Consider the following 26,334-nt stretch of genomic DNA (forward strand, 5'->3'; position numbering starts at 1 on the left):
ATTTATTTATTTTATTTTTTGAGATAGAGTTTTGCTTTTGTTGCCCAGGCTGGAGTGGAATCTTGGCTCACCACAACCTCCACCTCCAGGGTTCAAGTGATTCTCCTGCCTCAGCCTCTTGAGTAGCTGGGATTGCGGGCATGGGTCACCACACCTAGCTAATTTTTTGTATTTTTAGTAGAGACAAGGTTTCACCATGTTCGTCAGGCTGGTCTTGAACTACCGACCTCTGGTGATCCGCCCGCCTCGGCCTCCCAAAGGGCTGGAATTACAGGTGTGAGCCACTGCGCCTGGCATGAAATTTTAATAGCTAGTCTTCGTTTTGAACAGTGAACATTATAGATCTATCCCCCAATTCATCCTTTTTTTTCAAAATGAGTTTAAAAAGGTCTCTCTCTTTTTCACAAGCTAGAAAGTATCCTTCGTATGATGAAGATTCAAATTGCATCTTATTATCATGTCCTGGGACACTTCTCTGAAAGAATATGATGTCGCTTTTTGTGTCCTTGATGTTATCAGGAGGATTCATTTCCTATACAGAAAAAAACAACATTACCTAATTATTTCAGGACATGAACAATTTGAATACACGAAGTTTGTTTTGAAGTATATTACTGAACAGAACCAAAGTAGTTTTGCTTCTCAAGAGTTACATAAAAAAATCTCTGAACAGCAATACTGACCTCCTCTCCTTCTTAACTCCGAATCTCCTATTCTCCCTGTCATGGGATGCATATTCAGGTCCAGGCCTCTAGTTTTCCCCTATTCATCAAACAGCTTACTTCTCTCCTCTCCCATTGAGTGGTGTCCACATTTGCTCAAGATGAAGTAGAGTTCCAGCAAAGACCACAAGCTTTTTGGGCTAACGTCAGTTTCTGTCCTCTATAACTATTCACAGCTAAAGACGTTGATGACCTCCGCCCATAAACTTAGGCTAGTTCTAGTTTCTTTTTCTTTTTGCTTTGAGACAGGGTCTCGCTCTGTTGCCCAGCGAGAAGCGCAGTGGTGAAATCATAGCTCACTGCAGCCTTGAACTCCTGGGATCAAGCAATTCCCCTGCCTCAGCCTCCTGAGTAGCTGGGATTGTAAGTATACACCACCATATCTGGCTAATTTTTAAAATTTATTTTTGTAGAGAAGGGGTCAGAGGGTATCTCACTTTGTTGCCTAGGCTGGTCCTGAACTCCTGGCCTCAAGTGATCCTCCCACTTCGGCCTCCCAAAGTGCTGGGATTCCAGGTATGAGCCACCATGCCTGGCCTGGCCAGTTCTTGTTTCTGAGCCAACTGTGAGAGAGACAGGAAGTGCCAGGAATCTTAGCTTACTCTTTCAGTGGAGCCTGAAATTAAAACTTACTGTGAATAGACCCAATACTTGTTGTAGGGCTAGGCCCTGGGTTCCTGTATAAGCCTGCTGTATTGGCTCAGTTGGCAGCCCTTGACTCTGCCTCCCTGCCAAGCACTCCAGTTCCATAGTAGTCTTGAATTTCTGTCCTGAATATGGTCTACTTGGCTGGGCCCTGTCCTAGAAGGCCAAATGCAGATTCTTGTATGTTTCAGTCACAGAATAGGGTCCTGTGACAAATGGTTAGATTACTTGAAACTATAATCTTGCAGGTTATCCAACTGGCAGTGCTGCCTGCCTTTTCCTGTTAGTGCAGCATGTCTATTTTGCAGGATGTATCAGAACATGTGGGCACCACCTAAGGTTCTTCCATGTTAATCCTGGAACCAGTAGATGTTTTGGACTTAATTTTGGCCTCATGGCAGCACAGATTCCCATGATCCTAAGCACTGATAGAGAAACCTCCAGAATTAAAATAGCATTTCTTCATCCTCCTAAGATGCCTGAAAGACTCTGGGTGGTGGAGGTCACCTCCAACTTCTCAATCAGTTGTGGAATCGATAGTCATAACTCTTGACCTTTGTTCTTTATCAACAAGTGTGGGTCTTAAGTTGATGAAAGTATAAACTAGTTTCCCTATTGGCACCCACTTCTGCAGCTGTCTACAATATGCCACAATTTTGGAAGAGATCCTAAGCTGTGGGCATCAATTTGGAACTAATCTGAAATCTAATGTATAAATGAGAAATAATCCATAGCCAAAACTTCAAAAGCTCTAGTAACATTACAGAGGAAGATGAACCAGTATAGAAAGTTACAGTTGAGCTGGGCGCGGTGGCTCACGCCTGTAATCCCAGCACTTTGGGAGGCTGAGGTGGGCGGATCACAAGTTCAGGAGATCGACACCATCCTGGCTAACACGGTGAAACCCCATCTCTACTAAAAATACAAAAAATTAGCTGGGCGTGGTGGCAGGCGCCTGTAGTCCCAGCTGCTGGGGAGGCTGAGGCAGGAGAATGGCCTGAACCCAGGAGGCAGAGCTTGCAGTGAGCCAAGATTGTGCCACTGCACTCTAGCTTGGGCGACAGAGCAAGACTCTGTCTAAAAAAAATAAAATAAAATAAAATAAAAAAAGAAAGTTACAGTTGAAAGTGAGAGTGTGGATAGGTAGAACAGGTGATCTCTTTAATCACAGTTATTGCACATTTCAGAATAGAGGTAAGGACATCCTTGGGCAGTAGCTTTCCTAGTTTTGATGTTGACCACTCCCAGCCATCATACGGAAGGTACACAGCAAATGGCTGTGAAAGCAATCCCAATGACCTTGGAGAACCCCCAACTTGGAAAGCCCTACCTGGTGAAACTTGAGTGCTCCAAGGGGAAAGGGATTTTTTTTTTTTTTTTTTTTTTTTTTACATCAGAAGGGGTTGAATCTGAATCCAGGGAAAGTTGATATTGACCTAACATCATCTCCCAAGTGCACTGGAAAGTCTGAGGGAACCCTGGCCAAGCCTGGATATAGATACATATATACATGTATACGTATATATATGAAACAGACACTGACAGTAACCTCTCAAAGCAAATCCCTCTTAGAGTTGTCAAGGTTCTTGACCAAAGAACTTTATAGGACTTTATAGCTAGTAATCAACAGTGAAAGGTGAGCACATAAGAGCAGCCAGTTTTATCTTTTTCTTTTTTCTTTTTTTTTTTTTTGAGATGAAGTCTCATTCTGTCACCCAGGCTGGAGGGCAGTGGTGTGATCTCGGCTCACTGCAGCCTACGCCTCCTGGTTTCAAGCAATTCTCCTGCCTCAGGCTCACAAGTAGTTGGGATTACAGGTGCGTGCCACCATGCCTGGCTAATTTTTGTATTTTTTTTTAGTAGAGACAGGGTATTGCCATGTTGGCCAGGCTGGTCTTGAACTCCTGATCTCAAGTGAGACACTCGCCTTGCCCTCCCAAAGTGCTGGGGTTATAGGCATGAGCCACCATGCCTGGCCTGTTGTATCTTATTATCTAGAACCTAGGCCACTTTTATAACCACTGCTAAGATCCTTATTAGTGACAGGAAAAGGGATTAAAGACAAGGGCTAAAACTGGTCCTAGTCCACCCCTCACTCTCTCCCTCCCTCCAACTAATATTTGCTGAGTTCCTTCCAGAAGCAGATTTGCTATGATGCTGATGAAGCTTAAATGTCAGATTCCCTCATTTGCACAGATCTCTTCAAGCCACCCCCCGCCCTTTTTAAAATTTGAATTAAATTATTAAGCTTATGCCTTTGGTAATTTTACATTCTTTTTTTTTTTTTTTTGAGACCGAGTTTCGCTCTTGTTGCCCAGGCTGGAGTGCAATGACACGATCTTGGCTCACCGCAACCTCTTCCTCCCGGGTTCAAAAGATTCTCCTGCCTCAGCCTCCCCAGTAGCTGGGATTGCAGGCATGCGCCACCACGCCCAGCTAATTTTGTATTTTTAGTAGAGATGGGGTTTCTCCATGTTGGTCAGGCTGGTCTTGAACTCCTGACTTCAGGTGATCTGCCCGCCTTGGCCCCCCAAAGTGCTGGGATTACAGGTGTGAGCCACCATGCCCAGCCACATTCTTTTTCTTTAAAAGGGCCATCAAAATTGAATAAACTTCAGGCTCCCCCAAATATGGATTTGCCCAATTCCTACTAAGTGCCAAGCATTATTTCCATCTTCTTAACATTGTCACCAGTCTCCCTCAACAAGAATCCACTTGTAGGTTCGGGCTTATCCCAGTTTCTGAATCTGCCTCTGCAGCTGAGTTTTCCTCTATCCCACATAGCTTGAGCTTGGCCATCTCCTTCCCTTCTAATTATGTTGCTCAGTAACAGCATGCTTAACCCTTTCCACCCTACCCTTCCATCCCAGGCCTCTTATGCCATTTTGATAACTAAGCTGCCTGTCAGGTCTAGAATGGGGACTCCAAATTGTCACCTGAAGGGGTGGCACTCTGGTTGGAGGGAGATAGCTGAGGGATTTGTCTGGGGTCTGTATCTGTTGCATATGCACTGTTCTTACTTGGATTATATTTTAGAGTGGCTTTTTTCTCCCTCCCAAGTTGCCCCTTGGTACCTTCACTAAGGTCATATCGTAACTGTCTTTCAGTGGGGACTGGGTGGGCATGAAAGCAGTTATTTATCGGGCAAATCTCCACTCAAAAAGAGTCGTCATGACATGGAATTCTCCTCTGAAGCATTGCCAATTTGTAAGCATCCCTGGCTACTCTTACTGGCTCAGTCTGTAGCTATAGTTAATTGTGGTTTATCTAACAATAATAGAGGAAATAGAGAAAAATAATAGAGAATAATAATGGATAATAATAGAGAAAAAGTAGAGGCCAGAAATACTTTATACCTGGCTTTCAGATAATTATAGCATTACTTTTACAGCTGACCTCATAACTTTTATTCAATTACATTAACATTAAAAATAACATACATCAGCTGGAAGCTGAAGCTTGTGTCTAAGACTTAGGCTGAGGATCAGCAACAAAACAACTAGGGATTACAATATTATCATAATTTACAAAGGTGTAGAAATACAGAAGGATAATTAGCTTCATTCTGCATAGCAGAACTCATTCTGGAAAGTCACATGTTATTCTTAAATGTATAACTCACATATGTATTCTACAGTATTATTTGTATAAAGACTGATTATTCAGTAGATGCAGGTCATCAAACAAGTGTTGTATCTCCTCTTCCCTGTGACAGGCTCAGAAAAACCACCGTTATCACAATAGGTAAAGAGTTTGATAATTTTTAGTTAAGTATTCATTTTAATGGTTCTCTGCTTCTTGTTATTTCTGTTCTAGACAAAAGGTTGGTCTGAGGATATTTGAGTTTTCTTATTATATTATTTATATTAACATTAGAAATAATGTTATATTTCTAATTATATTAAATATATTAACATGATTGAAAACAAAGTAAGGCTCAGTCTTACCTTAAAGGAAATAATTTTGTTCTCACAGGAGAGAGTTGAAATTTTCTCACACTTCACAGAGATGGTTACAGCCATACCTCTAGGCTGGCTGTCTTTATACATACTTATAATAAATACGGTCCGGGGTGCATTATCTGAAATAAATATAATGAGAACTCTAGTTAGAAGAATTTTTGCACAGGAACATTTGCGGAAATTTAACCAAAGGATAGTCCTTAATACACCTGTTCCCACTTTGAGACTTGGCCAGTCTGCAGGAGACTATGTACAGCTGGTCAGACATTTTTAAAAACACAGTTCAGGCCTGGCACAGTGGCTCATGCCTGTAATTCCAGCATTTAAAAGTTAAAAACAACCTTTTATAATCTATATCATTAAAATACTCATAAACGTTGCAGCATGTGTGTTGTAACACATATTAAACTGTGGAGTTGTTTGTTTGGGAGGCCAAGGCAGGCAGATCACTTGAGGTCAGGGGTTTGAGACCAGCCTGGCCAACATGGTGAAACCCCAACTCTACTAAAAATACAAAAATTAGCCAGGTGTAAGTGGTGTGTGCCTGTAATCCCAGCTACTCGGGAGGCTGAGGCATGAGAATCGCTTGAACCTAGGAGGCGGAGGTTGTAGTGAGCCGAGATCACACCACTGCACTGCACTTCAGCCTGGGCGACAGAGTGAAACTGCGTCTCAAACAAACAAACAACCCCACAGTTTAATGTGTATCACAACACACACGCTGCAACTTTTTCGAGTATTTTAAAGATGTGAATTGTAAAAGATTGTTTTTAACTTTTAAATGCTAAATAAAATATTTAAAATATATGTTAAGGTAAGTATTCAGTATTTTTAAAGAATGTACATTCACTGCTTCAACTCAGCCTAACTTTGATATTTGGAATTCGTATTTTGGAAGGCACAGTAGACTTGATCATTTTCTTTTCTTTTTAAGTTTTTTTTTTTTTTTTTTTAATTTTAGAGACAAGGTCTCTATATCACCCAGGCTGGAGTGCAATGGCTATTCACAGGTACGATCATAGTGTACTACAGCCTGAAAGTCCTGGCCTCAAGCAATCCTCCTGCTTGAGCCTCCCAAGTAGCTAGGATTACAGATAGATGCCACCACACCTGGCAACTTAATCCTTTTCTCTTGTACTCTAAAGTTACTGGGGGAAGCCAGACTCATTTGAAATGCGTGTGTATTTATTTTTAATATTTTGAAAACTATCAGCATTTTCAGCTGTAACGAGCAGGGATTAAGCATCCAACTATAGAGGTTTTAAACAGTTAATGCAATCACAATAAAGGGATTGGTGATTCAAAGGCAGGCTCAGAGAGGCATGACTCCTAGCAATGTCTTATTGTATCCAATTTTTAACCCCATCTAAAAAACGTGGATGCCTTATAAAGTTTCTTGTAAGTGAAATTATTGTTACTCCTGTGACTTTTCATCTAAAGGTTGGGACTAGCACAGAAAAATGTAAGCAGTAAAACAGAATGGGAAGAAGTAGCTAGTCATTTCTATGTTTACGAATTTAAAAAAAATACCTCTACAGTCAGAATCAGTCATATCTTCAAATAGGGGCCGATTTCCTTGGTCAATGAAGAGAACTTGGTCATTCAAATTTCTTATGATTGATAATTTAGATTCCATCTTGCGAAAGTAATCTGATTCCAGGTTTTCTACAATAAACATTAAATCTCATTTAAAAATACATACTTTCTTTGTTAATTGACAAATAAGTATGCTATATATTTTAGTTTTCTAAAACTATTAAGGACAATCTTCTGTTCCAGAAGTAGCTACAATAAAGTTGCCTATTGTTTTTTAACCTACTCTCAAAGGCACACTCAATTTCTTGTTACCAATCAGAACTACTCTGCCTCTGAAGTGTTAACTTCAAATATCCTACTTTCTGACCAGTCTCTTACCCTTTTAGTTTTCTTACACTTTTACTCCAACTCTGTGTGTTCTTAAATTTCACAACATCTTCCAGTCTCCTGACTCTTGTATTTCCTCTCTGTCTAACCTCTTCCTGTCTTCCCTTCCTCCCCTGTGCAGCTGGATCTCAGAGTTCATTTTGTCTACCATTTTGCCAGGATATTAAATCCCTGGCTTATTTGTCTTTCTGCTACAAAACTCCAAACTTGGCTGCTGAGTGCTGCTGGTGAACAATGGCACAAGGGTTCAAATCGGTGCCATTACAAGCATATCAATTGTCAATACTTCTTTTGTTTTCCAGTTCAGCACTCTCCCATAGCTGATAGCCACAATTTCAAATTTTCTTTGCTCTCTTCAGGACCTCTACACCATCATCTCTGTTTTCATTTTCAGCAAATGATTTCCTGCTACTCCATGTACAAATTTAACTCTGGCAGCACCAGTTATTTCCTCTCTTCCTTTTGTCCCAAGGGGAAATGCGAAGGTGCCATTTCTGGTGTCTAGGGCTGATCCCATTTGTGCTCGCCATGTACCCTCTACTGACGCTTCGATTTACCAATCATCCTTTCTCTTCTATCAACCCAGCAATTCTACCTCCTGAGTTTTATCCTGAAGAAAAAATCAGACAAATGTGTGAACATTTTTGTACAGGAATGCTTATGGGAACATTGTTAATAACAACAACAAACTGGAAACAAGCATTCACCAATTAGGAATTGATGAAATAAAATGGGCAAAGATATGCCCTTATTGTGAAATATCATGAACTTAATATAACTGCAATTACTCGTTGCCATGGAGAGATGTCCATATATATCACTAACTGGAAAAAGCAGCTTAGGTATAGTACAATCCCTTTTAATAAAAATATAAGCATTTCTGTGTCTGTATATATGTATATATAAATATATATAAATATATATATAAAGAAGTGTAGAAATATTGTATCAAAATGGTAGCTATCATTATTTCTGGGTGGTTTTTATATTTTTGTCTTTCATATTATTTTTTTCATTGCCTCAATTAGTTACAATGAACATATTATTTTCATAATCAAAAAAAGCACAAAGCTCTTTGAGATTTAAAACTGCTCCATCAACCCAATCCCACTTTGCAGCCAGTCTTGTTTCTCTCCTCCTTTTAACAGCCAAGCTTTTAGCAAGAATTGTCTGTATCATTTCTTCACTTTCCATTCACTGTTTCACTCATTGCAATCTGCCTCTGCCTCCAAGCTGCTTTCATAGAGATCACCATACTCCTTGTTGCTAAATCTAAAAGCTGTGTTCTGGCCCTTGATTCTCAAGGCTGCAAAATTCAACACAACACCTATCCCCTCAATCTTGAAATGCTCTCCTGGGAGTCGGTGGAATTCTCTTCGTTTTTCTTCTTCCCTTTTGGTTAGTCTGCTCTCTGTTCTTTATTAGCTTCTTTCTACTGCATCCTTTAAATGTAGGTATTCCCCCCAGTTTAGTACTTGGCTTTTACTCTCTCACTTTACACATTTCCTCTGATTTGTCTTTTTATCTCTATAGATTCAAATGCCATTTCTATGCATAAGCCTTCAATATCTCTATCTCCAGCCCAAATCTTTGTCCTGAGCTCAGAACCACATGTAGAAGAGTTTTTGGACATCTCCACTAGGATGTTCCACAAACATCTCAGAACCAAAACTAAATGCGTCATCCATCCTCCTCTTTGTATACACAAAAACCTGCTCTTCCTCCCTTGTTTCCTATTTCACTGAATGGTACAAATTGCCTAAGTGAAAAATGTAGGCATCATCTTTTCTACTTTCTTCTCCTTTCCAAGTCCAACCCTAAATCATGTCCTCTTGATTCTCTCAAGTGTTTCTAAAATCCATTCACAGCTCCTCATCAGCACTCCCCTATGTCTACCACCATTTCTTGTAAGAACTAAAATAATAGCCTCTCAACCCTTTTGTCCTTCTCACCCCACACCATCAATTCTTTATACCAAAGCCAGAATGATATTTTAAAAATATATTATTTCTGAATTTTAAAGAGTCATATGGCTACCTGGAATAAAGATTATACTTTCCAGATTTCCTTGCACTTGGTGTGGCCATGTGATTAAATTCTAGTCAATGGAATATGAGGGGAATTGATGTGTTTAACTTCCAATTAGAGTCTTTGAAAGGAATGAGCCTGACTTCTCTTATCTTGACCCTTTCTTGATAACTGGGATATGAACCCAGGAAGTATGATGATTTTCAACTATGTGAGTGAGATCAACAACTGGGGGATGGTGGGTAACAAGACTGAAGAAAGCTGGGGGTCCCAATATCATCAGGTTGCTTCCAGCCATACTGCTTCTGAGTGGCCTACTTAGACTTTCTTTGAGAGAAAAATTCTCTATCTTATTCAGCTACTGTATCTTTGGATGTCTTTGTTACAACAAACTAATCTTTACCCTAGGTAATACATATTGTTCTTCATTAACCCTATTATCTCCAAGATAAAGTCCAAATTTCACATCTTGGGGTAAGAGAACGTCTTGCTCTACACCCTGTTTATCACTCTGGCTTCTCTCACCAGCCTTCTACTCCTACTCTACTTCCATTCTGAATTACCCTGAATTCATCATAAATGCCATGGTGTCTTTCAGATCTTGGCCTTTGAATGTGGTCTTCTTGCCCCACCCATTCCTATCTCCTCTACTTCCAGAATTTTCTGCCCCCCCCCCCCCCCCCCAACCCGGGAACCTCCCAGGCTTCTTCCAAAAGCATTTCTGAGAGGAGGTGTTACCGAATTTGGACAATTCTAATGCTTCAATCCCTTTTTCCTATGCAACGCTCCCCCTGCAACAGAATCCGTGACTTCGTGCTAATCTTAGGACCTATGAAACAGGCAAAGTCTATTTTGTAGATTCTAAGAGCTGGAGAATTTTTTAAGGCGTAGAGAAGCATCTTTTGCTAGAGGTTCTTCTTTGTATGTCTTATGATCATCTTCATTCCAAAGCTGCGCTACTGAGTCCACATTTCTTTGAGGGCAGATGGGCTTTCCAAATACATTGGTATCATGAGAACCATTTTTTTTTCTCAGCTGACAATGGTGATATAGATGTGTCTCAAGCAGATACTTAGTTTGCAAAGAAAAATAAATTCATTTATACTTTACCATCATCTTCAGCTAAGAGGGGGGAAAAAGAGAAACAGAATATGTAAAATTTTGTATTTCAACTCAGAATTTAATCTCATTCTAGCTTTCACTTTTGCTACTCCTCTTTCTCGAACTCCTATTTTTATGGTTTAACGGTCTGTCTTGGCTTTCATCAGAATATTATATAATCATCCAAAAGGCCCATAAAATGAAGCTTATCAGACTTAGTGTGTTCTCAGATAATTTAGACATAAAACTTAAACCTAGGGTTTAGAAATTTCAATATGTAACTAAAAATAAGTTTTATAAAATAAGAGATTTTACTTTTAAATTGATTGCTTAAATGGAAAGTCACCTAAGAAAACTCACCTAATAATTTTTTATGAAGGTTTTGTTTTTGTGTGTGTGTGTGTCAGGGTCTACTGTCATGCAGGCTGGAGTGTAGGGGTGGGATCATAGCTCACTGCAGGCTCAAATTCCTAGGCTCAAGTGATCCTCCTGCTTCAGCCTCCAAAGAAAGTAGGAGGTGTCCACAGGATATTTTTCAATTTTTTGTAGAGATGGGGTCTCACTTTGTTGCTCAGGCTTTTAAATGAAAGTTTCAAATGAAGGCAAACTTTCAAATGAAGCCAAATTGTTCACAGAAGATTAATCATAAAAATCAATTTTTAGGCCATGTGTGGTGGTTCCTGCCTGTAATCCTAGCACTTTGGGAGGCCGAGGCAGGAGGATCATCTGAGATCAGGAGTTCAAGAGCAGCCTGGACAACATGGCAAAATCCTATCTCTAGTAAAAATACAAAAATTAGCCAGGCATGGTGGGATGCACCTGTAGTCCCAGCTACTCAGAAGGCTGAGGCAGGAGAATTGCTTGAACCCAGGATGTGGAGGTTGCAGTGAGCAGAGATTGTGCCACTGCACTCCAGCCTGGGCAACAGAAAAAAAAAAAAAGAATCAATTTTTACTTGTCAAACATATTTACATAAAATGGTGTAATTCACAGAACTCTAAATTTAGAGAATCTCTTACATAATTTGCCAATTTGCTTTGGGAAATTGTATTTCCTGAATGCACCCAGTTTTGTACTGGGATTTTTCCCATGGAAATCCCATGAAAACTGGGATTTTTCCCATGGAAATCCCATGAAAACTGGGATTTTCCCCATGGAAATCCCATGAAAACTGGGATTTTCCCATGAAAACTGGGATTTTCATGATGTGCACTTACTGCCACCTGGAGAGTGAGCTACTGCTTATTAAAGTGCCAGGACACGTGGTGTGACAAAGTGCTGAGACCTTGGACATGTTATGGTTAATTTCTAGAGGTCCACTATTTTTTTTTAAGAGCCATTAATATTACAATGAAATTTGGTGACAAAAAGAGTCACTTAATAGTTCACCCACAACATCTTTTCTAGTTGAATAGATTTATCTGAACCTGGTATTTGTTCTATGGCATTAGCCTTACCTATAAAGTAAAGCGTATTGTCAATAAATTTCATTGCCACAAAGTTGATGCAATTGTCTTCTACTGGTTCAGCAGCCATCTTTATTCCTAATGAAAGCAAAGAGCCATCTGTTAAGAGACAATGATTGTACCTTTTACTACTACTTTATACTACCTTCAAGTTCAGTGGTCAGTCAATCACCTAGTATACTGATGAACAATCTTGACAGTCAATAAATGCCAGAAGTTTCAGCTTATGAATACCCATGTTTAAGTGTTCTCTTACAAATCATCAGATACTTGGAAGATAGAAAGCACTTTCTCATTAAACAGTATTATAAAGGGTAGATAAATGGCCCAGTACTGAACTGAATCATTATTTTAGTATTCCTTGAGAAATATAAATATATTATCAATATAAATATAGTTTCATCTGATGATGCCAGAAACACATCTAATCCTGCCCTTTAGGAAGGACTGGCTTCATCCTTCTCTTACAACCAGTGGGTTCCTATGGGTGAGAGGCGGAAGGTTTGTGACTTCATTGTCAAAGTGGTAAAGGTGAAACAATGATAAAAAAGTGCTTCCATCTGAGGGTACAGGCAGGGTGGGAGAAGGCTGAAGTGCTCTGGCATTTGATGGCCCTCTTTCTCCCTGAGCAGCAGTGGTTTTTGATCTGGAGTCTAGATTATACTATATTTTTAACACAAGTAATACATAAATACAATCTTGCTGTAAAATCAAGGGATACAGGATTTGAAAAAAATTTAAATCCTTCTATTTGCTCTTCCTTTCTGCCCCTCTTCGAATATGGTGTGTGGGCTTCTAGAATTTTGTTATGGAATAGGAGTTCTCAGTGTGAGAAATCTGTGAACTTGGATGGGGAAAAAAATACACATGTATTTTCACCAACTTCTGAAATTTAGCATTCCTTCCATGATTAGTTGCAGGAAACAAACCACAGTATTATTAGTAGTACGTGTGACTCTGTCATTAATAGAAATACCTATTTTCTATTGTGCTACAATTATTGCAGAGATCTTGAGACATGGTTTAAACTCATTACTACTTTGAAATTACAGAAGTTTAGTTCTCACAGTAGATCTTATTATTTAATGTGTTGGTAAAAAGGCACATATATACTGCATCAAAATTTGTTTAAAAATTAAATGGTATGCAGGAGAGTATTCATAAATCTGTGCTCAAAATTTTTCTAGCATGATATGAGGCCTAGCATGTATGGTAGAGTAAGCAGGAATTTAAGACTCAGTTTAAAAAAATTAATCTGAATTAAGCTAACCCCAAAATAGTTGTTAGTTGGTGTTATACAACAGTTTTGTCTAGATTTAGTTCCTTATACACACCCAAATGTGGATGGTTATTATTTTATTTAATAAGTTTAAATAAAATAAAATTTTATTAAACATTAATATTTAAATTTACAATTTATTTTTTCTTTTCTGCATTGGTTTTTATTAAATGAGTTTCATATCCAGTTTAAAAGGGAAATGTAAACATGCTTTCTTAAGGATGTATCATAAGCTGTTTTCTTTCAGTGAATTGAAGTGTTTGACAGAGAAGCAAATGTCAAAACCATGCTATCAGACATGTTTCTTTGTACTTATTATGCCAATAAGCATTTGTACTTATTATGATAAGTTTACATATAAAGTTTTTTTGTATTTTTATTTTACTTGTATAAATTTATGGGGCACAAGTGTAATTTTGTTTCATGAACATATTGCATAGTGGTGAAGTTAGGGCTTTTAGTGTATCAATCACTGGAATAACACACTTTGTATCCATTAAGTATTTCTCATCCACCTCCCTCTCACTTCCCCCACCTTTTGAGTCTCTACTGTTTATCATTCTATATTGTCTATGCATCTGCACTACTTAGCTCCCACTCATAAGTGAGAACATGAGGTATTTGCCTTTCTGTGTCTGAGTCGTAGTCGTTTCACTTAAGATAATGGCCTCCAGTTCCATCCATGTTGCTGCAAAACAGATGATTTCATTCTTTCTTATGGCTGAATAATATTCCATTGCATATATGCATACAGACACACACACACACACACACACACACACACACACACACACACACACACCACACACACACACACACACACACACACACACACACACACACACACACCATATTTTCTTTATCCAACCATCAGTTGATGAACAACTTAGGTTGATTTTATATCTTTGCTATTGTGAATAGTGCTGTAAATAAACATACAAATGCAGGTATCTTTTTGGTATAATGATTCCCTCTGGGTAGATACGCAGTAGTGGGATTGCTGGATCAAAGGGTAGTTCTATCACTTATTTGAGAAATCACCATATTATTTTCTATAGAGGTTTTATAAATTTATATTCCCACCAAGAGTGCTTAAGTGGTTCCTTTTTCTGCATCCTCAACAATATATGTTATTTTTTGTAATAACAGCCATTCTGATTGGTATAAGATAGTATCTCATTGTGGTTTCAATTTGCATTTCTATGATGATTAGTGTTGACAAGCATTTTTTCATGCTTGTTGGCCATTTGTATGTCTTCTTTTGAAAAATATCTACTTGTGTCCTTAGCTCATTTTTTGATGAGATTATTTGTTTTTCTGTTGTGAGCTGTTTGAGTTCCTTGTAAATTTGAGATATTAGTCCCCTGTCAGATGTATAGTTTGCAAGTATTTTCTCCCAATCTGCAGGTTGTCTATTTACTCTGTTGATTATTTCTTTTGCTGTATAGAAGCTCTCTAGTTTAATTAAGTCCCATATGTCTATTTTTGTTTTTATTGCCTGTGCTTTTGAGGGCTTGTTCATGAATTCTTTACCTAGGCCAATGTCCAGAAGAGTTTTCTCTAGGTTTTTTTTTTTCCATTTTACAGTTTCAGGTCTTACATTTAAGTCTTTAATCCATCTTGTGTTGATTTTTTTTTTTTTTTTTGAGATGGAGTCTCGCTCTGTCGCCCAGGCTGGAGTGCAGTGGCGCGATCTCGGCTCACTACAAGCTCTGCCTCCCGGGTTCACGCCATTCTCCTGCCTCAGCCTCCTGAGTAGCTGGGACTACAGGCGCCCGCCACCAGGCCTGGCTAATTTTTCTGTATTTTTAGTAGAGACGGGGTTTCACCGTGTTAGCCAGGATGGTCTTGATCTCCTGACCACGTGATCCGCCCGCCTTGGCCTCCCAAAGTGCTGGGATTACAGGCTTGAGCCACCGCGCCCGGCGAGTTGATTTTTATACATGGTGAGAGATATGGGTCCACTTTCATTCCTTTTGCATATAGCTACCCAATTTTCCCAGCACCATTTATTGAAACTGGTGTCCTTTTCCCGTTGTATATTCCTGTCAGCTCTGCCAAAAATCAGTTGGCCTAGTATGTGGCTTTATTTCTGGGTTCTCTATTCTGTTCCATTGACATATGTGTCTGTTTTTATACCAGTACCATGCTGTTTTGGTTACTATAGCCTTGTAGCGTAACTTGAAGTCGGTAAAAATTTTTTGATAACTCTGTTCTAATATAATAGGTTTCCTTTATACAGTTAAGTATTTAATTTTATGTCTGTAAAAACATTGTTCTGAGAAGGGGTCCACAGTCTTCATATTTCCCATGAAAGCCCATGCCACAAAAATAATTAGGGAGCCCCTACACTAGAATTCAGTGGTGCCTTGGGTTCCTGAAGGCAGTTATGGTTGGGGCTCTAAGGAAGATGGGTGAGTCACAATTGTCAATGGTACATAGAGGAGTAGCCATAAAACTGTGTTCATAGGTAGAGAACTGACTCAAATTCTTTCTAACATAATCTAAAAGCAAGCATATATGTAAGCAGGAAATTAAAACTCAGTTGAAAAAACCTAACGCAAATTAAGCTGACCACAAATACTTGTGAGTTGGCAGCTATTTAACAGGTTTATTTTCTTTTTTAATAGAGATGGGATCTCATTATGTTGTCCAGGCTGGTCTTTAACTCCTGGACTCAAAACATTCTCTCTCCTTGGCCTCCCAAAGTGCTTGAGATTACAGGCATGAGTCACTGGCCTGATTTAACAGTTTTATCTAGGTTTAGTTCCTTATGCTCATCTAAGTGTGAACAGTTATTAAATTTATCTTATTTAAATAATATTTTTTTTTGAGATGGAGTCTCACTCTGTCACCCAGGTTGGAGTGCAGTGGCACGATCTCAGCTCACTGCAACATCCACGCCACCCCTCTCACCTGGGTTCAAGAGATTCTCCCATCTTAGCCTCCCAAGTAGCTGGGACCACAGATGCGTGCCACCACACCCAGATAAGTTTTCGTATGTTTGGTAGAGATGGGGTTTGACCACATTGCCCAGGTGGTCTCGAACTCCTGAGCTCAAGTGATTTGCCTGACTTGGCCTCTCAAAGTTCTGGGATTATAGGTGTCAGCCACCATGCCTGGCCAACACATTTAAATAAAATAAAAACTGATGTACAAATGAATTTAAATAAACATTTAAATATTATAAAATTTAAATATTTATCAAATATTTAAATATTATAAATATTAAATATTTATAATATTTAAATTTACAATTTAGAGTTATCACCTACTTTTTTAAAGGAGGGGATAAGGAAGACTCTTAGAGAAAAATAATATAGCAAAGGATGAAAAGATCACTGAGATAAGTCTAAACATTTTTTACCAAAACCCAAACCAACATTAATATTAAAAATCAGAACAATAATGACTAGGCTGTGAACTCCATGAAGGCATTTTCTTTATTCACCTTTATGGCTTCATTGCGAACACGGCCCTATTATCAGCATCAGAAGGTGTTTGTTAATGACTGCATTAACTAAGAAGGCAGACATTTGTTAACCTGAGAGGCACTCTATGTTTTGATTCGTCATCAGTTGGTGAAATAATGACTAGCATGATCTTCTCTACAAACCTTAATGTTATGTAATACACACATATTTATTAAAGTAATTCACCTGAAATGTATTCAGCAGTATGGGCAGGAATTGGATTAAATTACTGGTGTTTACTATTTTGAGTACATAGTTAGTCAATGAGTGAATGGATTTAGAGAAGGACAATATTTGAGCTGATTCACCAGTTAAGGTTTGAGCATGAACTATGCATCAGGAATGTGGCCAGTAGCTGACCAAACCACACATGAATGAGAGTTAGCTCCTACTCTCCAGTGACTCAAGAGTCTAGTGGGAAAGAAGAATCTATAAAGAGTTACAAAATAATGTAATGAATGATATAAGAGCTGAATTTACAAGAGATTCATTCTTTCTGTTTGATGGTGCTGGAGAAGGTTACCACAGGAAGTGATGACTGTGCTTCCTTGAAAGAGAAGCAGGCATTTTCAAGGCCAGAGGAAGAGCTTCCACCAAGAAGAAGCAATGTGAACAAAGGCTAGGCAGCAGGGAGACTGAGAAAACATGGGTTGTTTGAGGCCTCAACATTTTTACCATAAATAAGGCAAATGTAGTCACATTTTACAGAAAGAATGCATTTCTAAAGATCTCACATAGTTCAAGGTTGACTTTTCTTTTCTTTTTTTTTTGGATACAGAGTTTCGCTCTTGTTGCCCAGGCTGGAGTGCAATGACGCGATCTCAGCTCACTGCAACCTCCACTGCCCAGGTTCAAGTGATTCTCCTGCCTTAGCCTCCTGAGTAGCTGGGATTACAGTCATGTGCCACCATGCCCGGCTAATTTTGTATTTTTAGTAGAGACGGGGTTTCTCCATGGCTTGTCTCGAACTACTGACCTCAGGTGATCTTCCTGCTTCAGCCTCCCAAAGTGCTGGGATTACAGGGGTGAGCCACCGTGCCTGGCCTAATTTTGTATTCTTTTAGTAGTGAGGGGGGTGGGTTTCTCCATGTTGGTCAGGCTGGTCTCGAACTCCTGACCTCGGGTTATCTGCCTGCCTTGGCCTCCCAAAGGCTGGGATTACAGGCGTGAGCCACTGCGCCCAGCCAAAGTTAACTTTTCTTTGGAAAAAAACGTAAAAGTTTGAGAGGAGGTATTCTTGGATTACATAAACCTACAACCACCAAAGCATATTGTTGCTTGCTTTCTTTTTTTCAACTTTCTCAGCATTATTACTAGTGTTTTGTAGCCTGCTGTCTCCACACAGCCTATTATGGTGGTACTTTGGCCTTTTTAATATTGTTTTCTTGCATATGACCTTGGTTTCAACATACTTATTTAGAGGTTTTTTTTTTTTTTTTTTGCACAGCAGTAACAATACATCCCTTAGCACTTGGATAACATTATCATATATAAAATTATTTAAAATTACATTAAAGGCTGGGCGCGGTGGCTCAAGCCTGTAATCCCAGCACTTTGGGAGGCCGAGGCGGGCGGATCACGAGGTCAGGAGATCGAGACCATCCTGGCTAACACGGTGAAACCCCGTCTCTACTAAAAATACAAAAAATTAGCCGGGCGAGGTGGCGGGCGCCTGTAGTCCCAGCTACGCGCGGGAGGCTGAGACAGGAGAATGGCGTGAACCGCGGGGGGCGGAGCCTGCAGTGAGCCGAGATTGCGCCACTGCACTCCAGCCTGGGCGACAGAGCAAGACTGCGTCTCAAAAAAAAAAAAAAACAAAAAACACCACCACCAAGAACAAAAGAATGGACCTGATTGAACAAGATGGGACAGAGGTCAGACAACAACTACTGAAGCAATTTTAACAATTAAGAGTTGATGAGGCTATAAAATAAGGTAGTGAATTCAAGAGATACTAAACAGCAGGATTTCTCAGCTGATCTGTTGTGGGTCAAACAGAAGAAGGAGGAACTGAGGATGACTTCGTAGTTTTTGGATTGGGCAATTTGTTGAGTGGTTACCTCATTCATTAAGAAAAAAGAATGAAAATACAGCTCAAGTGTAAAATAATTAGTTCAGTTTTGTAAATCTGAGATGTATCACAGAAGTCAAAAGAGAAAGAGTTTCAGGAGGGGCTGCTTGAAATCAGAAACTGCAGAGCTCCTAATTTACATATAGCTTAAACTTGTTCATTGAATTTGGCAATTAGGAAGTTTTGGGTAACCGTAGAACAGTTTGGGTAAAGTGGAGGCAGCAGATGGTAGGTGGACAAATATCTAGGACAGAATGGGAGGGGGAAAAGTAAGGACAGTGACTACAAACTATTCTTTTAGGAAGTCTGGCTACAAAGTAGAGAGTTAGGGTAGTAGTTACTGGTGGGGGGGGAGAGTTATATACACGTACAAATTTTAATTTGGCTCCAGATACATAGTTCCAATGGTAAGAGATCTAATAAATTACTTTTCAAAACATGTCCTAGTTACCTGCCCAAAACTGAAACCTGGGAGTCATTCTTAACTCCTTTGTCTAATCTTTCCTTTGTCTGATAAATACTGTAGATTCTAACTCAGAAATGTCTCCAGAATTTGGTATCTCCTCTCCGTCTCCAACAGCACTGTTTTAAATCAAGCCCTCATCACCCCTGGCATCTTCTAGTTTAATACTCTTCTACTTGGTTTTCTTGCTTCCAGACTCTCCTCTATTGTTGCCAGAGTTATTCTCTCTGCCAGGCCAGAACTTCCCCTTCCCCTGCTTTTTTTTTTTTTTTTTTTTTTCTGCAAACCCTGCCTCATCTGTCATCCCGTATCTCCCAGCTTTAATAGTTCCTCTATGAAAACTTCTCTGCTCTTTCATTCCTAGCTAATTATTCTCTCCTCTGAGTCCCACCTCCTTCACACCTGTTCATGCTTCTTAAATAGCTCTTACTACCCTGAATTGAGATTACTTTGATTAAAAATAGGTCTGTTCAGCTTCCATCTGAGTTTTAAGACAAGGAGTTGTCCTTTTTCCCCCTGAATCTTCAACACCTGGAAAGAGCTTACCACACAGTAAGAACTCAATAAATGTTGTATGAATAAAAGTTTGCTATGATAAACCTTGTTGCCATGACAACAGCATAGAAAGGGATGTGTAGAATATACATATTTTTTCTATCTTAAACTTTCCCTCTACCTGAAAGCCAATGAGAAGGAGGAAGAACAGGAGGGAAGCCTGAAAACAGAATTTAAAAAATAGAATAATTTTTCTAATGTCTTCTCCATTTTTCCCTAGTAGTTTCTTTTTTATTTCATGTGTTGATTTTGAATTCTTCATTCTTATTTTCTTACAGTTCTTCTTGTTAGTTCTCAATACATCTATGACTGATTACAAGTGGTGTGTTCTCATCCCCATTCCTCCTCTCCTCAATTTTCCTCTTCCTTTCTCATCCATGTTTCTTTGCTTTAACTCTGATCTATGAAAATAATAGTATCCATTGGATAAAAATGCTTTGACTATTTCATCTAAAATTCTCAGACTATTGACTTTTTTTTTTTTTTTAAGAGTTATAAACCACCTCAGAAAGATCCTCCCAGGAGTAAGCAGTGACAATTTGTTCTTTAAAACAAACAAAAAAATTTAGTTATGCAATACTTTGACAACTAGCCAGAGGCTAGTGAATGGTAGAATTTCATGATGGAAATTAGAACACATGAGTTCCAGTTTTGTCTGGGGCAAGTCACTTAATTTTAAGGGTCTCAGTTTCCTCATTTGGACAAGGAAGTTGGATAGTCGATCTTTAAGGTCTGTTCCAGCTCTACCAACCTGAAATTCTAGACTCTAGTTAAAGCTGTAAGGAGAGAACCAATGATATGTGGCAAATGGCCTAGTAACCACTTCTTCATAATTCTAAGACAGTACATATTTATGGCATATTTATTATACAATCAGCGTTGTTAAGCCACTAAGAGTTTAAAAACATACTATTAGGCTGGGCACGGTGGCTTACGCCTGTAATCCCAGCACTTTGGGAGGCCGAGGCAGCTGGATCACTTGAGGTCAGGAGTTCGAGACCAGCCTGGCCAACATGGTGAAACCCACCCGTTTCTACTAAAAATACAAAAATTAGCCGTGCATGGTGACATATGCCTTGTAGTCCCAGCTACTTGGGACACTGAGGCAGGAAAACTGATTGAACCCATGAAGTGGAGGTTGCAGTGAGCCGAGTTCATGCCACTGCACTCCAGCCTGGGTGACAGAGCAGGGCTCCGTCTCACACAACAACAACAACAAACAACAACAACAACAACAACAAACATACTACTAGATTAAAAGTTAAAACGCCTTGAACTTGAAGAGCAACTATGATTATGTTTATCCTTGCTGTGGAGTTCCAATCCTGTTGAATAGGTATGGGATGAAATGAGGGAGCATGCTACGTAACTAATTCCCTGAGATCAGGTAGGTAGTCGGCTTGACAGCAACAAGATCAAAACCTAACTTTTCAGTTCTATAAATCATTTTATCCTTGAACATTCTGCCATCTTATTATGAATGCGTGTATGTGAGTGTGTAAGAGGTGAGAGTAGAAGAAAAAAATAAGTTTTTAAGTTTTTGTTTTTGAGTCTGTAGACTCAAAGCAAAAAATCAAAATGGAACTGATGTAGTTTAAATGGCCTAGTTTGAAAAGGAGAATTGAATCTCAAAGAATGCTTAAAGATTTGAATAGATAGAGAAGGAAATGGACCAGCATTTATGTGATAATCAAAACAATGTTGTGGTGGGGGTGAACTGAATAGAGCGATTTTTTTTTCCCTTTCTTTTCTTTTCTTTCTTTTTTTTTTTGAGACATGGTCTGGCTCTGTCACCCAGGCTGGAGTGCGTGACACAGCGAACATGGCTCACTGTAGCCTTGACCTCCTGGGCTCAAGTGATCCTCTTGCCTCAGCCTTTTGAGTAGTTGGGACTACAGGCACATACTACCACGTCTGGCTAATTTTTGTATGTTTTGGAGAGACAGGGTTTTTGCCATGTTGCCCAGGCTGGTCTTGAACTCCTGAGCTGAAGCAATCCACCTGCCTTGGCCTTCCAAAGTGCTGGGATTACAGGTGTGAGCCACTGCACCCAGCCTGTGATTTTTGGATTGTAGTGGAACAGTCCTGCTGTTTTGCAGTGAACACAAGGTAAAGTGGGATTAGATTATGGAGGGCTTTGGAAATCAGGTAAAAGAGTAAATTTAATCTCACGGGCAATAGGAAAACATTGCAGATAAAAAGTTATTTTGAAGGAAGTTTTTGTTTGTTTGTTTGTGAAAGTCTCGCTCTGTTTAGTGGCTGAACTCACCACAGATTTGACTATCCTGGGCTCAAGCAATCCTCAGCATCCTGAGTAGTTCTACAGGCATGCACCAACACACCCAGGTAATTTTTTATTTTTTTGTAGAGACTGTGTTGCCCTGGCTGGTCTCAAATTCCTGGGCTCAGGCCTGCCTGAGATTCTAGGCATGACCTACTGCACCTGCCCTGAAAGAAGATTTAATAGAACTTAAAGTAGCTGAATATAGGCAAAAAAGAGGAATTTTAGGTGTCCTAAAATTTAGGGGGTCTTAATTTTTGTTATTCAACTTCAAACAGAGATATTTATTCAGCCCTTTCCTTAATTGTGAAAGAATATTATCTCGGGGAATGCTATATTATCCAATTGTAGCCCAGTCCAAAGGTGTGGCAGATTTCATAAGATGACTAACCATGGGCAAATTTTTTGTTTGCTTTTAATGTAACTGATTCTGTCTTGAGACTCCCTTTAAAGAGAAGCTTATTTATTTTACCACTCTAAAGCAGTGATTCTCAGGGCGTTCCTAAAGTGAAAGCTATTTCTAAGAATTCTAAGACGTAATTTGTCTTTTTCACTCATTCTCTCATGAGCGTACAAAAGAGTTTACCAGAGGCTACATTCTGTGCAATATTGCAATAGTCTGAATGCAAAGCAGATGAGAATCCAGCAGATCTATATGGCTTCTATTAACCCAGTTAAAACACTTGTAAAAATAAAAAAGTGTCACTCTTTATGCTTTTTTTGGTTGTTAAAAAAGTACATAGTTATCTTTAAACGTGTTACTTATGCTAACATTTGATGTGCTTAGTGTAAAGGGAACATGAGAGCAAAAAGTTTGAGAACCTCTCCTCTAAAGTGATACTCTCCCATATCTGATAAAAGAAAAAAATTCTACTCTGACTTTGCTTATATTTCTTATGTTGATACTGACTGCTCATCGTAGTGATGCTAGATGGTTTATATTCCTCTCAATTGCTTTTCTAGCTTATTTACCTCTAATTGCCATGGCTGACTTTCCAAATAAAGAAGAATGATATTTCTTACCTGCGACAAATAGTTTCTTGCGAGAGGAAGCGATCTGGAAGGTCTGAGGTCCCTTTCCTCTTCCCGAGGCTGTGTAGACCGTAGCAGGTGGCAGCCGCTTTAGCAGCCACAGTTGGCAGCCAGGAAGGCAAAATGCACTGGAAGACAACTCCTTGCTGACTGTCCAGGCAGTCGCCAGGGGAGCAAAGGGCTCAGCAAGCTGGGGAGAGAATGAGGAAGAAGGTGGAGGGAGGAGACTGCTGCCAGCACTCCTTGGGCCCGCCTTCAAACAGGCTCTTTCCTAGGGCAATAGAAGTTGAAATAAAGTGGCGGAGGATATGAGTACTTCTTTTAATGTAGTATCACTATTTTCATGAAATCTTTTCTTCTGTAAAAGTTGGGGCTCTGTGCCTTCCAAAACCTGTACCTCTTTCTGAGTACCTCTGACTTTAAGAAAGCACCTCCTTAGTCCATTAGAAGCATCTTCTTTTGTCATCTGTCTCTCTTCATTTTCAGACTTCCTGGTCACACTTCAGCACAAAACTTTTTCTTATTTTACAATGCGGAATAATCAGTCCTATTGGGGTAATTCCTACGATGTTACAACACTTAAAATATTTCTAAAATGTAACATTTTAAAAAAAGGAACATTTTGCAAATATTTCTTTTACTTTATAACCTCATTCAGGACTTCCCCTTCCTCCCAAGCTCAATATAGTGTCAAAGGATAGTTGATACAGGCCATTAAGATTTACTTTTCAGTGGAACAGGAGTCCATTTTCATAAACCTTCTTTATCTGCTATATCAGATGCAAACCACATGGATACCATCATTAGAATTTTATTTAATAATTTTTACATTTTCTGCAACAGAAAGTAAGCTTGGGGAGAGGGATACCAAAATTCAGGTAAGAGGGTAAATATTTACTTACAGTTTCCAGTGTTAACACTTTCTATTCCTGGAATGATAGCAAAGACTGACTTAAAATATTTGAAATACAATTTAAGGATACATATTTTTAGGGCTTATGTTCAACTCGTTAAAAAATAGTCTTATAAAATGTAACTTCTGAAGAGCAGAGTGTAAATATCACAGTCTTGAAAATAATTAGTGGAAACAAAATTTCTTAGCCATTTTTTTCTTGAACATGTGCTAACCTGTATTACTTTGCTAGGAAGGGAATTAGCAAGGTGGCATTTTGTTTTTGTGTTTTGCCAGTACAGGGATGATATAAAAACAGAGGGGTTCCTAGAGTCAGGTAACAAAATGCTTACATAAACACTACTTTTTGTTGGTTTGTTTGTTTTAAAAACAAGATAGGGTTTTCATTTCGGGAAGTCATAAAAACACCATGTCCTTCAGCAGTGATTACAAAGGAAGTCTGTGGCAGGGTGGCTGGAAGTGCTTGGTGTGGTGACTATCAGAAGAAAAAAATAGTACCTTTAAGAAGTATATGATAAGAATACATACATGACTCAAGTTGAAATAGTAAGTTTTCACCTTCCAACTGTAGAGTCCAATTGGGCCAATTAACACGAAAGCATGAAGTGGGATCAAGTAGTCATCAGAAGCAGAGCACTAAGCAAGCTCTAATTTTAAATATTCCATTGCCAGTGAATTTTCTCCAGCTGTAAAGATGCAGAATGTGTAATTTACACATTTTGAAGTTTTGGGACAAACACTTTTTTCTTTGATATAGAGCAATCCAAATGTCTCAATGTCCTTTGTACTTCATAGAGTTGTTTTCAAAGATTAAATGAGATAATGATGACAGCCCTTTGAATATTTTGAAGCTCTAGATAACAATATCTATATCATCTCACTTATTCCTACCCATTTAGCTTATGCAATGGAGGTTAAGATTTAAAAAATAAAATAAAATAAAATGTCCATGGTGTTATCTTAATCTCATGAAAGCATTTATGCATTAGGTGGAATCATTTTTCTTGGAAATATTTTAAGAATCGGATGGACAATCACCTGTTTAAATATCATACAGTGTGAAGGCTGTGAGATGAATTCCATGAGTATTTCCCAGACCCTTGGGTTTAATGAACCATTAAAAATAATAACAGTAATCATAATAAGGAGGAGGAGATAAACATAGTGGACAACTCTACATTTTACCAAGTAAGGACACTAAAAATGTAAGAATTTTTATCTTTTTATTTCATAAAACTTATCTCACCTGTGCCCCCAAAATTAGGAAGGACATGTTATCAGAATAAAGCACAGTCACTTTAAAGTGAATATATTTGACTTGATGAAAACTTTATACTGCTCAGGCGTCTGAAACAATAAAGATAAAAATTAAGGCAAACTACAACTTCATTCCTTTTCCCTTCATTTTACCACAGAGGGTAAAAATTCAACACAGATTGCTATTGTTCTGGGACAGTGTTTGAGACTCCTTACTTCGCCATAGTTATCTAGGCTAGTATTTAGTTACGTGGCCTATATTTCACAATATTAGCAACTCAGATTAAACACATTGAACGCTTATTTTCTAGGAACTTAATTAAAACACCTGGCTTCGTCACAAACAGCAAATAAATATACACACACGCAATACTTCCAAGGCTTGATGATAACTAACATTTAATCAAGCAAAAGGAGAAAAAAAACCTTAGTAATGTATGTAAGTGTTAAATATAGTTCTCTAAGATGTAAGATTTTGTACCTGGAGATTATGGATGTGTGTTATTGACTTTTGTGTTATGAGGTAATTTGCTTTGTTTTTTTCTTCCACATCCACTAACTGGGCATAAGCTTGGAATGTTTATCTTTGAAATTGCAGGTCAAAGCCTCCACATTAAAGCACCCGATGAGGCAAAGCTACAATTATGTGAGCCATGTGTGTTATGCAACACTTTTTGATAGCTGTTGCCAATTAAATTGACTTAACTTATTGACAGACCCGGGGAAGAATTTTCTAAGAAGGTGTGATTCTGAAAGTTTGGTTGCACCAAAGAGGAAGAGGGGTAGTAACGGAGGCTCTGGATCTAAAAGCCTTGCTTGTGGGCCAGGGGATCACGTGATTAAAGCTTTCCTGCAAACACAGCATCTGCAAACAAACCAAGTAAATTTTACTCGAAAAGAGGCCGTGGATGTGCTATTTTGTGTTCCTTTGCTGAGATTCTAAGCCGCTGGGACACACCCCGGCCTTGCTTTGGCCAGTCTTCCTTGTTCTTTCTTGACCAGTTTCAGATTTTCTCCTCATTCAAACACACACAGGGTGGCAGGGAGAGATTTTTGTTTCACGACTATTCCAAGTCGAGGGGAAAGAGCGGGAGAAAACCAGAAAAAAACTGCCCTTCCGTGGGGCCAGGCTCTGGGAGGCTGCGGTGGGGAAGTGGGGGTGG

General features: G+C 39.0%; 2 protein-coding genes across 2 annotated transcripts in view; one reads left to right on the forward strand and one right to left on the reverse strand.

The window, feature by feature from the left end:
* On the reverse strand, positions 1-26,323 carry IL18 (interleukin 18). Its single transcript, XM_032167391.2, has 10 exons — positions 26,130-26,323; positions 25,161-25,261; positions 24,473-24,600; positions 23,904-23,930; positions 22,993-23,191; positions 11,839-11,925; positions 10,391-10,402; positions 6,860-6,994; positions 5,315-5,448; positions 1-532 (listed from the first exon to the last, which is right to left on the reverse strand). The coding sequence occupies exons 6-10, from the start codon at positions 11,915-11,917 to the stop codon at positions 311-313; spliced, it is 582 nt and encodes a 193-aa protein (XP_032023282.1). The 5' UTR covers positions 11,918-11,925; positions 22,993-23,191; positions 23,904-23,930; positions 24,473-24,600; positions 25,161-25,261; positions 26,130-26,323; the 3' UTR covers positions 1-310.
* TEX12 (testis expressed 12) overlaps positions 1-26,334 on the forward strand; it is a 77,696-nt gene that overhangs the window by 46,037 nt on the left and 5,325 nt on the right. The window lies entirely within an intron of this gene.

Source organism: Hylobates moloch, unplaced genomic scaffold (genome assembly GCF_009828535.3).
Source record: "Hylobates moloch isolate HMO894 unplaced genomic scaffold, HMol_V3 SCAFFOLD_11, whole genome shotgun sequence".
In the NCBI taxonomy this organism is placed as follows: Eukaryota; Metazoa; Chordata; class Mammalia; order Primates; family Hylobatidae; genus Hylobates; species Hylobates moloch.